Source organism: Aristolochia californica, unplaced genomic scaffold (genome assembly GCF_029961685.1).
Source record: "Aristolochia californica isolate CCGP_79_NKW_82.1479 unplaced genomic scaffold, dmAriCali1.0.hap1 SCAF_15, whole genome shotgun sequence".
NCBI classification, from domain to species: domain Eukaryota; kingdom Viridiplantae; phylum Streptophyta; class Magnoliopsida; order Piperales; family Aristolochiaceae; genus Aristolochia; species Aristolochia californica.
This window is the reverse complement of record NW_027181826.1, coordinates 21,902,298-21,916,007: the sequence shown is the minus strand read 5'-3', so window position 1 is coordinate 21,916,007 and position 13,710 is coordinate 21,902,298. Positions and strand designations below refer to the sequence as shown.

Here is a 13,710-nt window from a genome sequence, read left to right as displayed (position 1 = left end):
GATAATTAGTGGGGGGGGGGGGGGGGGGACTTATTTTTAAACTCTTTGGTTCTTTACATGTTGTCTTTCGTCTCTCCTACTCCATGTCTGGGTCATACACATCAAACTTGAATCCATGTACTTATAGTAGATTCTATCAAGCTTCTGTTCAAACTTGTTGTTTCTAGATTCTTATTTGGATCTGTCAAGCTTCTGTTCAAACTTGTTGTTTCTAAATTCTTATTTGGATTATGACAAGCTTCTGTTCAAACTTGTTGTTTTTATATTCTTGTTCGCTGCTAGTCATAAATTGTATCACTTGAATGCATGACAATGGACAAAAGGGACTAAAATTTAAGAGCATTTTGAAGAGTTTATTTTTGTTTTTAAAGGAAAATGAGGATATTGTCGTAAGGAAATTAAAATCCCTGACATTACTTGATTCAGAGTGCTGTTCTGTAAATAGGAGAGAAAGGAGTAATGGTCATAAGGTATAGTGATCGGAAGGTTGTGATGAGATAGTTTAAGATAGGAGGAATCTTTGTTGTTCTCAGGGATAAGTGATAAGTTGGTTAGCTAATATGGAGTAGTTCTGATAAGCATGTTACCATGACTTGGCTGGTTGGTGGTTTTTGTTTTTGTTGTGTATACACATTCAATTAAATACAGGTATTGGTTTAATTATCATTGGGATATGGGGTCAGCATTCATTGAGAAAAAAAATCCTAAGGTGTTCAACAACAAAACTGATTCTTCATTGTTTTCTCTATATGACAATGCAATAGTGAATGCTCCCCTTTTTTTTTTGTGTGTTGCTCGTCTTCTTCTCTTCTTCTTTTGTTTTACTGTTTCTGGTGCAGAAAGGAGTGCCCAAACTTGTTCAGGGGTGTGATTCCATGTGTGACCCATCGTATACAGCTTTTCTGGGTGGCTGTCCTGTTTCTCAGAATCAACTCCCAACTCAAAAAACTTATTGGCGCAAGCTTTGTTACTGTTGTAAAGTCAAAATTAGTGGAATTCTTCTTTGTTAATGGGAATGAAGGCGATTTTTATTCATATTAAGCTCTTTACTTCGAGTATGGATTCATTCTTGCGATTTAGTATTATGATGCCAGAACATGCATTTTTAAACCTTTTTAATCACTGTGGTTCAGTGCTTAAAATGGAAAACCAGTTTTCAAAACCATTAAAGCTTGAGTTTAAAAAAACCATTAAATCAGCCTCCTTGTCCAAAAAGGCCAAAACTACTATTGACTTCTCTCTATGCGTCTCTTTTTTAATTCTTCTCGCCTCTTCTATGTCTCTCTATTCTTTCTTTTTCTCTTGATCTTAATTTCTTCCACACTTCTTTTCTTTTTCTTGTTCTAATTTTCATATGTCTCGTCTTTTTTTCTCACCAAATGCAGAACTCCTGTGCTGTACTCTCTAGCGTCTAATGTTTCTTTTCTTTTATCTTCTCTCCGTTCTCTTCCTCAAGGTATTTCTTCCAATTCTTCTGTCTTTCTTGAGGAAGATGAAAAGACCAATCCTCTCTATCTCTCTCTTGTGATGGCTCGATGGCTATAATTATGCTAGCCCAAAGCAGTTCTAATCTTTTTGAGAGTGTGTCGGAGAGAGGTGTTGAGATCTTCCTTACCATTGTTTGTGGGGGAAACCGTAATTACTTCTTTTTCTTTTGGATGAAGAAGATGCGACCAATCTTTCTACCATTTCACTGGACTACATTGGAAATTACCATCATCCCATCTTTTTCTTTATTCTTTTCTTCCTTTGAATTCTCTGAGTTTCGTTTTCTTAATTCTCTTGACCAAGGATTTTTCTGCTCCCTCATTCCTTTTAGCTTTTGTCCATTGAGGTCTCCCCTTTCCCTATTTTTTTATATAATATATTTTCTTATTGTCTCTCTCCATTCGCTTTTTCTCGATTTTCTTCCCTTTCTTCGTTTACTTCTTCTTTTTTTGTCTAGTTCTTGTTTTTTTTTTCCCGGTGCGAGATGGAGCTTGAGCGCTATGTTTCTTTCTTCCCTCCGTTGTTCTCTTCCTCGGTACAATGATGAAAAGGGAGAAGCATTGTAAGGAGACGAAAGGGAGGTCATCTTGTCCAAGTGATTGGCAATGGCTTATGAGCTTTAATCGACCCATAAATAATTAATAAAAAGGTCAGTAAAAGTTATAAAATTTAAAATTTTAAAAATATTTTATTAATAAAAATTATATCGGCACTTTCTATTATACATACTAACAAAAAAAAAAAAATACTTTACACTGTATTTTTTATTGCGAACACTAACACAAAAAGTACACTTTTGCACCACCCCTACCAATTCTACTCTATTAGTTTTTTTTTTTGAGCAAGACAATATGATCTAGGGTCAGCATCAATCAAAAGTTCCGAGTGGGAATTGGCCTGTTTTTAACAACAATCGTCGGGGTGCATAGACAAAATGGAGCTGCTCCGAATTCTTCGACAAAGAACTACAATCTTCATGCATCAGGTATATGATAGTCAAGGTTTTTGTAATGCTCTATGTCCTAATTTGTTATTGTCAAGGTCTAGTTATCGTCTTTTTAAATGTGATATATTTTTTTTAATTTTTCTTAACAAATTTTGTGATGCACTGGTTTTAGGAGATTCTGAGAGAGGAAATGGTTGGCAGTCTTCAGGGTTGCCACTTGGTGATGACATTGCACAGTTGCAACTGAGGCAGGAGTTTGTTAAGAGTCAAACAAAAAATGAGCAACAGAGTTTCAATGGCTACGTGCGTAGTTCTCAGTGTCTTCCGTCAAGGCCCAATCAGACAGAGTTTCAGGGGGAAGAAACAATACCTGAATGGCTTAATTTAACTTCAAGAAGCTTATCTATTCTTGAACTACAACAAGGGAATGCACATGAACAGCGCTTGGCTTCTACAAGAAATTCTGAAAGATTTGACATTGTTGAAGCTTCTGTTAAATTTGACTTCCTTTGTAGTAGACCGCAGCTCATGTGGGGCCAACAGTTTGGTATGCCACAACATCCGTCACGACAACTGTCAGGAATGAATGATATGCAGTTATGGCAACGACAACTTATGTACAAGCAATTTCAAGAGCTTTAGAGGCAACAACAACTTCAACAACTAGAGCAGGAAGCGAGACAAAAAAATGTCGTGACTCAGTTGTCTGCAATCACTAGACATTCGACTGGGGATCAGTTACCTGGTTTTACGAATGGTGCAGTAAATATACACAATTCATCTAATTATACATGGCCAATTGAGATAATCGGAGGTGACCCTAAGTTGTCAAATGCCTCTCAAGTGTTTGGTGCTAGCATGAACTGGGTCCATCGGGGTGGTCCTTCTCCTACAGTGCAAGGGTTTCCCAATGGGCTTATGTTTTCACAGGACCGGAGTCAGGCTTTATGTTCAACGGGCTTCGTTCCGCAGCAACAAGTTGACCAATCTCTTTATGGAGCTCCTGTAGCAAGTGCAAGAAGTGGTTCTTTGAATCATTTTCCTTATATTCAAGGGATTTCTCAAGATGGGTCAGATCTGTTGAACAGAAAAGGGGGGAGCCAAGTAGAGAAATAGATGATGCATGCTGCTGCTTTTAATTCTTTTGAGAGTGATCAATCTAATGTATTTGCATATCAGGTTCGCTTACAGGATGGTAGTTTAGCATCAAAACAAGGTTTTCAGGGAAAAAAATTGTTTGGCCAAGTTCCTGTGGATACCTTTGGCAATGGTGTTATTTTAGGCAATTTTCATCAAGTTAATTCTCTTGCAAGGAACTCTTCAACACAAGAATTTCATGGAAGGCAAGATCATATTGGTTGGGCTGGAACCATGGAGCAAAAATTTTCCACACAGGTTGTTCCCTCTCTGGGAGCTGTTAGTCTAGATCCTACAGAGGAGAAGATCTTGTTTAGTTCAGATGGCATCTGGGGTGCTTTTGGTCGGAATAATGGTGGTAGTGCAAGTGGAATTCTGCACGGAAGCCAGTTGGAGGGTAATGATTACTTAAATGTTTTTCCATCTATTCAGAGTAGTAGTTGGAATGCTCTTATGCAGTCAACTGTAGCAGAAGCTTCCAGCAGTGACACAGGTAAACAGGATGAGCGGAGTGGTTTGAGTTTTAAGAAAACAGATCTTTCACCGGGGAATCATACATCGACAGTGGACAACAATTTGCAAAACTCCTCTTCATTGACATCAAAACCTCTTCTTTCATTTGAGGATTCGACTGCTAGTCCTGATGGCTTTCAACTGTCAAGTACCAAATTTGCATTTGAGCCAAGTGAAAGGGTAAGATCTGAGACCTCACCTGAGTCCCTTCAGAGATCACCTCAACAGGGACGATGGTTAGATCCGAGTGCCTCATAAAAGCCACCCGAGGCAGTCTTCAGGGTCAAACTGCCATGCATGTGGGAACTGTTACAGAAGGTGCTTGGTCGGGTCAAATATTTGAACAATCAAGTAATGTGGCACCCAGTTCAGATATGGAACTGACTTTGCAGAACATGCGGGGCCCTTGGGCCCAACAGCGGAGTATGACTTCGTATAGCACCGGTGGGTCTAAGCCAAATGGTTGGAATATTAATGAGACACTTTCACTGAATGGAGATTCACAAAGCAATGACCACCAATAGAGGCCTATACACACGGAGAGGGCTCATGATGATGGTATGTGGAGAGCTAATGATAGTAATGTTGGTGGCTTGCCATTCTCTAATGCAACTGGTCGGTTTGAACAAAAACAGGTTGCAGGCAGTCCGCATGGCCGTGGAGAAGATTCATTTGTGAATAACCTTAATGTTGTAACTGGTTCAGGTGTTTCAAAGACCAGTCAGGGTATTAGTTAACAATTCCTAAATAATCAACAACTTGATTTTGAAAAACGCATTGTTGATTCTTCTTTGAATTATAGAGGAAATGAAAATTTAGGAAAATATCAACCTCAGACAAAGGCCCAACAAGTTCAGGAATTATCCTCAGGTAATTCTGATAGAGTGTCAGGTGAATGTGATAAGAAACAGGACAATTGTCTTCCGAAGGTGATCTCAAGTGATAGCTTTATCTCTGGTCATCCTGGCCGAAATACTGTCATAGGGGTTGGTCTGAAAGAGAATGCCTGGTTAAATGCAAGTGATTCCCGTCCTTCAGCTAGTGGGAACCAAAAATCTTCTGGTCAGGTTGGTCGAAAAGCTCCTGTATACCGTAAGTTTCAGTACCATCCCATGGGAAATGGGGCAATTGAATCTGATGAAAGCACAAGACAATTTTCAAATTCGCAGGGCTTGCTGCAGCAAGGTAGTCAAGGAACGATAGGTCGGGAGCAAGGTTATCTTGGGCAATCAAAACTCTCTGGCCAGGTTGTTCTAAACAGTGGTGCTGACATGGAGAAGGTGAATGAGACAGTTAATCTTTTAGTTTTTTTTTTTCTCCTTAATTTTTCTTTTCTTCTTCCTTCTCAGTACATGTATGTTGTATCTGCAGAGGAACTCAAAAGCAGTGGAGCCGGTTTCCAGAGATGTTCATTCTGGCTTTGAGTCTAGAACATCTACTTCCTTTGATAGTTCAGCTGGTTTGTATGCCCCAAACAGGACCGTCCAGACAAGGTGCCAGTGTCTCACCTTCTTTTATTTTGTGGGCAAATGTGATACCTTTTTATTAATTACATTGCATGGCTTCACTTTCCTTGAAAATAATAGAACAGAATCTGGCATTCAATTGATTTCATAGAGAGTGTTTATTATTCGGTACTGTATCAAAAGTTGAACTTTGCAGCCAAAACATGCTTGAGCTTCTTCATAAGGTGGACCAGTTGAGGAAGAACAATGCAGCAGATTTTGGCTCATCTGACGTTGCCTCAGATAGACCTGAAACAGTTGGTTCTGATGCGTGTGCCTCTCATATTCTTGGTAATCAATCAGCTATCTCTCAAGGTTTTGGTTTACGGCTGGGCCCCCCATCTCAACGACAGCCAACGGCAAGCAGCCATAGAGTTAATGAACTGAATTGAAGCCAGATTGATCTGGATTCTGGGGACGAGGCGCGGACACCTTCTGGCAGTACTCAGACTTTGTCTAGCATTATTGAAATGACACAATAGGAGCATTGGGAACACAGTAACCATATCAGACCCAATATTCCAGCACAAACAGGCAATGAAGCCGCACGTTCAACCATGCAGGGTGGATCCACTTCATCTCCCATTGCTTTTCCGTGTCATCAGCCACAGCAACAAGTTTCTAGTGGTGCCAAGCAAGTAGGGATGGATCAATCGTCAAACCTTCCATTTGGGAATCAGTCTGATTTCAATTCACAAAGTAAACTCGTTTCCAGATTTGGAGGTACCCGTAACTCTCATGATGGAGTTTCAGCTGGTCAGTCTGCTCAGGAATCTCTTTGTGGTCCTCTTAATCTTGCTTCTAGGCCTTACCTGATTGATGTTGCTCGGTCCCATCATTTGAATGCTAATACTACTTTTATAAGAAGTTCAGGCCAACAAGAATCCACTGTCACACAGCAAGCTGGTGGTTTCTCGAAGATGTTACATAATGTATGGACCAGTGTTCCATCTCAGCAATGTCTAGGCCCACAGCAAAAAGGCTCCTCCCAATCTTTTCCAGTCTATGCATCCATTAGCAAACAGTTTGGAAGGAACACCATGGGCTACAGCAAAGAAAGATGATTGGACTGTCAAGAAAGGTGGAAATGCGTCCTCACAATTTGGTGCATGTTCTGTCAACTCACAGTTGTCGCCTTGTGGGGAAGAGCAACAAGCAGGTAAAGTTAACACCTCTCAATCTGAGAGAGCTGACCTAACCCCACAACAGCTGGTGGACAGCAACTGTCAGAACTTACCAGTTCTCTCTCTTCAGTTGTCCATTCGCATCAGCAGGAACCATCCCAAACAGTACCCCCTCCCGTTACCTCTACTTCCAATATTGATATGGAAGCTTTTGGCCGTTCTCTACACCCCTCAAGTCTTCCACATCAGAATTACTCTTTACTGCACCAAATGCAAGTGATGAGGGATGCAGAGGCTGATCCAAATAGGAAAGGTGTCAAAAGACTTAAAGTGACCGATTCTGGTCTTGATACTTAACAATCTATTGGTAAAACAGGTCAGCGTTTTATCTATGGATATGGGACAAGTGGTAGAGATGCTATGGACAAGGATAGCTCATCTGATTCTAAAATGCTCTGCTTTGCATCGGAGGTAAAGGAAGATTAAAGTGGTAATACTTCTTCTCAGCCTCTGGTTGGAGGCATTTCAATGCAAGACTATACTGGTCATCTCGGTGTAGCAGCTTTTGGCGGAACTGGAATCCAGGCTCCTGTTAATCCACAGATGGCTCCTTCCTGGTTTATGCAATATGGAACCTATAAAAATGGCCAGATCCTTGGTATGTATGATGGGTTGGACAGTTGAAGGAGGAATGCTAAAATGGCTGCTCAACAATCCTTGGTAGCCTTAGGAGATGCTTGCAGTCTTGTATCTTCCTGAGGAAGTGATTCTTTTTTAAATTCTAACCATGAGAGCACGTCAGTACTGCTCCTACCTGATTGCAATATAAGCATTATCATACACATGGATTTCCAGCTTTAACTTTAGTTTATGGAAATGATGCAGGACATCTGAAAAGCAGAAGGAATCAGGAAGTTTAGGTGAAAGCTTTTTTGCAAATGTTGCTGAAGACTTCATCGGCAGAGCAAGGAAACTGGAAAGGGATTTGTTGAGCTGTGTGCTGAAAATCCTTCTTATACTTTTGTTTGTCTGTAAGCATCTCCTAGTCTACACCTTTGATACTTTTACTATCTATTATCTAGCCTGAGACTGGGTGTACTTTAGGTTATTTCCTTCTATTCTACTGGCCAGTGATTGGCTTCTTTGGTGATGATGCTACGAAAAGCCACATCAACCTGTTACATTTAATGGTTGGTTATAGTATGTCTGCCCATGAAGTTCTCTTTGATATTTTCTTTACCGATAACATTTAAGAGAACATTTTTGATGATTTTGCGCTTATAGTTGTTGGGGTTTCTAGTGTAAGTTTGCTGTGTTGTGACTTTTATCGTTGTGTCCAAAGCAAAAAGAATATTTATCCATAGATTTGTAAATCATGAAGCTTATCATCAGTTGTTTATTATATTATGCAAACAGTCCATTTACACTTTTTGGTAACAAAGGTCTTCTTCTTGACTGTCATGTTTTGTAAAGAAAAATAAAGTATGAAGAAAACTACTAATTTGTGCTAAAAGTGGTGATGTAAAAAGGGAGAAAATTAAAATCAATCAGGAATTAAGGACGAGCAGAGTCATCCACAGGAGGTCTTGCATGTTAGCACCCTTCATAGGAAGGAAGTGGCCGAGCAAAGTGCAATATGGGCCACAATAGTGATCTTCAGTCATTACATGAAGTTTTGATAGTTTTAAGAGAGTGATTCCTATTAAAAATGTCAATCACTTAAGAAAGGTGAACTAATTTTTTCTTGAAGTGATAGTCATGTGTTAGCCAGCTTCTTTTCATTATCATAATCTTTTATGAACCTCAATGAACTCTTAGCTGCTAACAAAGACATTTAGATTGTTTTTCATGGACATCGTAATCAACTAAATGCAATTTGCCAAGTTATAAATTCTTATTACTTTGGGTTTGACATTGTGAAAAGTGGTCGAACTGCCTTGTTGGTTTACCAAAATGTAATTATGAAATTCATCTACTAAACTCATTTCTTGGACTCAATTCCTTTCAATTTGGAAAATGAAAATAATTGATTTCAAGGATATTTTGAACTGGTCAAACTTCCTCTAGAGAGACTCCATTTGGATTTTGTTGGTAATAACACAATTTTTCACCTATGATAGACCTATGAAGGGAAAAGTGCTCTATTGATATCAAATAAAAGTTATACTGAAAGTGAAGATCCTGATTTCTAAGGAAAATTGGTCTGTGTGAGTTTCCTTGTGGGTGTTTGTCGGATGTGCTTCTTTCAATTCACTGGAGCAAGCAATATAAGCAATATATTTTTTGAATTCACTAGGATCGTGTTGGTGTTCAGTGTGAGGTTTTGTATTAAGTTTCACTGGATGAAAGGGTGTGGCATATGTGTGTGATCAATATTCAAAAACGAAAAAAAAAAAAAAATGCTAGCCCAAAGCAGTTCTAATCTTTTAGAGAGAGTGTTGAGATCTTCCTTACCATCGTTAGTGGGGGAAACTGTAATTACTTCTTTTATTTCTAATATTTTTTTTTCTTGATGAAGAAGGTGCGACCAATCTTTCTACCATTTCACTAGGATCCCATATTTTTCTTAATTCTTTTCTTTATTTGAATTATCTGAGTTTCGTTTTCTTAATTCTCTTGGTCAAGGATTTTTTTGCTCTCTCATTCCTTTTAGCTTTCGTCCATGGAGGTCTCCCCATTCCTTTTTTTTTTTTTATAATATATGTTCTTGTTATCTTTCTCCATTCACTTTCTTTCGATTTTCTTCCCTTTCTTCGTTTACTTCTTCTTTTTTCAATCTAGTTCTTTTTTTGTTTTTTCCCCGGTGCGAGATGGAGCTTGAGTGCTTTGTTTCTTTCTTCCCTCCCTTGTTCTCTTCCTGGGTACAATGATGAAAAAGGGAAAGAAAGGGGAGGCCATTTTGTCCAAGTGATTGGCAATGGCTTAGGAGTTTTAATCGACCCATAAATAATTAATAAAAAAGTCAAGTAAAAGTTATAAAATTTAAATTTATCAAAATATTTTATTAATGAAAATTATATCCGCATTTTCTATTATACATACTAACAAAAAACAGTCCTATACATTGTATTTTTTACTGCGAACACTAACACAAAAAGTACACGTTTGCGCGGTCCTACCAATTCTACTCTACTAATTTTCTTGTGTGAAACTACTTGTTGGAAACTTCTTTTTCTCCTTTTAACTTTAGATGAATATAATAAAAGGTGAGGGATCCCAAGTTCCCAACCCTCCTTAGAGTACTCTAGCACCAATGAAAAGAAATTAAAGCGAGGGAAGGAAAATTTCTTTTGCCTTTAAAAAAAAAATGGAAAAGAGTTGAGTTGAGCTCCAAGTAAAGCTTGCTAATCGGTACAAGTCATCAGGCTCAATCATGATCGAAACCTGCTCGCGAAAGTGGATCTCGCTCTCATCTCACGGCTCTCGGTCTTCCATCTCTCTCAAGCTCTTGCTCACTAAACCCTTAATTCGGTTCATTATCAAGCATTTTTGTTTAATTATTCAATTTTTACCATCAATTAAGCTAATAAATTTGTTTTTTGTAGAAATATATTATTAATTTATACTACGTAAAATCTATCTGATGTTATTAATAAAATATTATATTATATTTATTTATAATATTCATTCTATTTTACTAAATTAAATTAGTGATTTAAGAGGTAATCAAAATATTTTTAAAGTAAACAATTGATCAAGTTTTTTTTTTAATTATTCAAATTTTATCATTAAATAAACTACTGATTTTTAATTTTGTGGATATAATATATTAATTGATTTATTATATTTATTATTTTTATTACTATATTAAATTAGTTATTTAAGAGTGGTAATTAAAATATTGTTAAAGTAAGTAATTGATCATGTATTTTTGTTTAATTATTTCACTTTTTATCATTATTTAAACTAACGATTTTTAATTTATACAACATAAAAATTATCTTGTGTTTTTAATAAAATATTTTTTATTATATTAATTATTTTTATAACTATATTAAATTAGTGATTTAAGAGTGGCAATTAAAATATTGTTAAAGTAAACAATTTGATCATGTATTTTTGTTTTATTATTCTATTTTTTACATTAATTAAACTCATAATTTTATATTTTTTGGAGATATAATATTAATTTATACTACGTAAAATATATCTCATGTTATTAATAAAATAAAATATTATATTTTTTATTATATTCATTTCTATTTTTATAATTAATTAGTGTACCAATTAATTGTCATACGTAATTATTGTATTAATTTAGACTAAACAACAATCTATCTTAATTTATTAATATAATATCTTATTTAATTAATTAGTATATTAATATATTTTAATACTACATTAAATTACTTGTTAGGGTAGTAACCATGGTTGTTTTGGTTAATTATTTGTTTAGGTATATTATAAAAAAATAACTCGTTCTCCTATTACACTACAATTTTCATTTTGGGCACTAACACAGGAAAGTGTTTTCCAATCACTTTACATCTACCATATTAACACAGAAGTGACTCACTTTCACTTTCACTTTTACTTTTACTTTCACTTACACTAGGTACATGCATTAACCTCCCCCCCCCCCCCCCCGTAAGAGTGATGTAAACCATTAAATTATTTGCACTCACCATCTTTATACCTCAACTAACCAAACACCTTTTAACTGATTCAAAAGATGATTACAAACACTTTATGTAAAATAATCTTAATATTTAAATTATTTTTATTTGTAGATATTAGAATTTTCTCTTAGATTCCATCTTTCACTGAGAACTGTTTACATTTATCTCTCTATAAACTCTTCACTCAAGAAAAATACTACCTAGTTACCAATTCCTTTATTAATAATTAATTTAAATTATTATAAAGAAATAAACATAACCACATAAAAGATATCCCTTGCCCCCTCAAAGTAGGGGAGATCATCATGTATGGATACATAGTATTATTAAACAGACATGGTGGAAGTTTCGAGTATCTGCCACTACTAACTGGAGTTATGCATTCTATGGCCAAATTAGGATAACCCTTTCCTGTTTGTTCAACTCAAGCAGTTTGCAGGAAAAAATTTACTCATTGTTAGTGGAATCTAAATATTGAAGAAATTTTTTTTTTTTTTTATTGTTGCATTTCATAGGTACAGATTCAAGATTATCACTGTCAATGGCCAAGCCTGATTTTTGTTGAAGTTATATTTATATGTTTTATGATGGTGAGATAATTTATTGCATAAAAGAGGGACAACATAAAATAATCAAGTTGTAAACAAAAGTAGCAGGCCTGAAGGAAGAAAACAGAAATACAATACTAGAAAAAACTAGGAGGGAGTGGATTTGAAGCTCAATAACAAGATGTTGCAGTCTCACACCTGCCCTATCTAAGGAATTCACCAGCTTGTTGCCAAGCCTTTCTGCAAACATTGATGTCTTTGTTCTTGTTGTTTTTTGCAGAAAAAGGTTCGACATAGGTCTCATGCGTCTGATTAAATGATTCATTGCCCTAGTGACCCATCACCTAGGGCTCTGAGAGGCACTTATGATGCTCTTTAACCTTACATTGTTTCAGGTGTATTTTCTTTGGAAAAAACTTCAGTGTTGTCAAATTGGGCCTTTGGCTTAATGGCTACATAGTGGAGTGGGGGGGGGGAAGGTGGTTGTGTCTAGGGTGTTAAGTGTGAGGTTTTGTATTAAGTCTCATTGGAGGAAAAGGTGTAGCATATGTGTGTGATCAACATTCAAAAACAAAAAACAAAAAGTTGTTGGGTAGTTAGTGTAAGGGGTATTGGTAGCAACAAATCTGCCCCTAGTAACACATTGTTTATTGTTGTCATTGACTCGATGACAAGTTAAAAGTAAGTTTTGTTGCAGAAAGAGGCAATGTTCTTACTTGTTTCTTCTATTGTTAGTAAAAGCATCACTGTCCAAGGTAATCTATTTTCCCTAGTGGTAGTGGTTTTTGCTTTTTGGGATGGTCATTCAGGATAATTAGGGGGAGACTTATTTTTTAACTCTTTGGTTTGTTACATGTTGTCTTCCACCTCTCCTACTCAATGTCTGGGTCATACACCTCAAACTTGAATCCATGTACTTATAGTGGATTTTGTTAAGCTTCTGTTCAAACTTGTTGTTTCTAGATTCTTATTTGGATCTGTCAAGCTTCTGTTCAAACTTGTTGTTTCTAAATTCTTATTTGGTTTATGACAAGCTTCTGTTCAAAGAAACTAGTCATAAATTGTATCACTTGAATGCATGACAATGGACAAAAGAGACTAAAACTTAAGAGCATTTTGAAGAGTTTATTTTTTTTTTTTACAGTAAAATGAGGATATTGTCATAAGGAAATTAAAATCCTTGACATTACTTGATTCAGAGTGCAGTTCTATCAATAGGAGAGAAAGGAGTAATGGTCATAAGGTGTAGTTGTCTGAAGGTTGTGATGAGATAGTTTAAGATAGGAGGAATCTTTGTTGTTCTCAGGCATAAGTGATAAGGTTGTTAGCTAATATGGAGTAGTTCTTATATGCATGCTACCAATTTTATGTATTTGACTAGGTTGGTAGGTGGTTTTTTTTTTTTATCTATACACGTTCAAATAAGTACATGTATTGGGTTCAATTATCACTAGGATATGGGGCCAGCATTCAATGAGAAAAAAAATCCTAAGGTGTTCAACAGGAAAGCTGATTCTTCATTGTTTTCTTTTTATGACAATGCAATAGTTATTGTTCCCTTTTTTTTTTCTCTGTGTTGCTTATCTTCTTCTCTTCTTCTTTTGCTTTAATGTTTTTTATGCAGAAAGGAGTGCCCAAACTTGTTCAGGGGTGTGATTCCATGTGTGGCCGATCGAATACAGCTTTTCTATGTGGCTGTTTTGTTTCTCGGAATCAACTCCCAACTCAAAAAACTTATTGGCACAAGCTTTGTTATTGTTGTAAAGTCAGAATTAGTGCAATTCTTCTTTGTTAATGGGAATGAAGGCAATTTTTATTCATATTAAGCTT

At 36.3% G+C, this 13,710-nt stretch overlaps 1 protein-coding gene across 4 annotated transcripts; it reads left to right on the top strand.

Annotated features, from left to right (window-relative positions):
• Positions 1–4,103: 4,103 nt before the first annotated feature.
• LOC137951716 (uncharacterized) lies at positions 4,104–13,692 on the top strand. 4 transcript variants are annotated; one of them, XR_011112159.1, is made up of 5 exons: positions 4,104–5,364; positions 5,456–5,577; positions 5,747–7,510; positions 7,599–7,744; positions 13,505–13,692. XR_011112159.1 is itself a non-coding variant. In XM_068798579.1 (3 exons), exons 1-3 carry the CDS (start codon positions 5,197–5,199, stop codon positions 5,979–5,981), a joined length of 525 nt encoding a protein of 174 aa, XP_068654680.1. In that variant the 5' UTR covers positions 4,104–5,196; the 3' UTR covers positions 5,982–8,128. The 4 variants fall into 4 exon arrangements, 1 of the variants encoding a protein (XP_068654680.1); XR_011112158.1 differs by having other exon boundaries at positions 7,599–7,903; XR_011112157.1 differs by lacking the exon at positions 13,505–13,692 and having other exon boundaries at positions 7,599–8,128.
• The last annotated feature ends 18 nt before the right edge of the window (positions 13,693–13,710 follow it).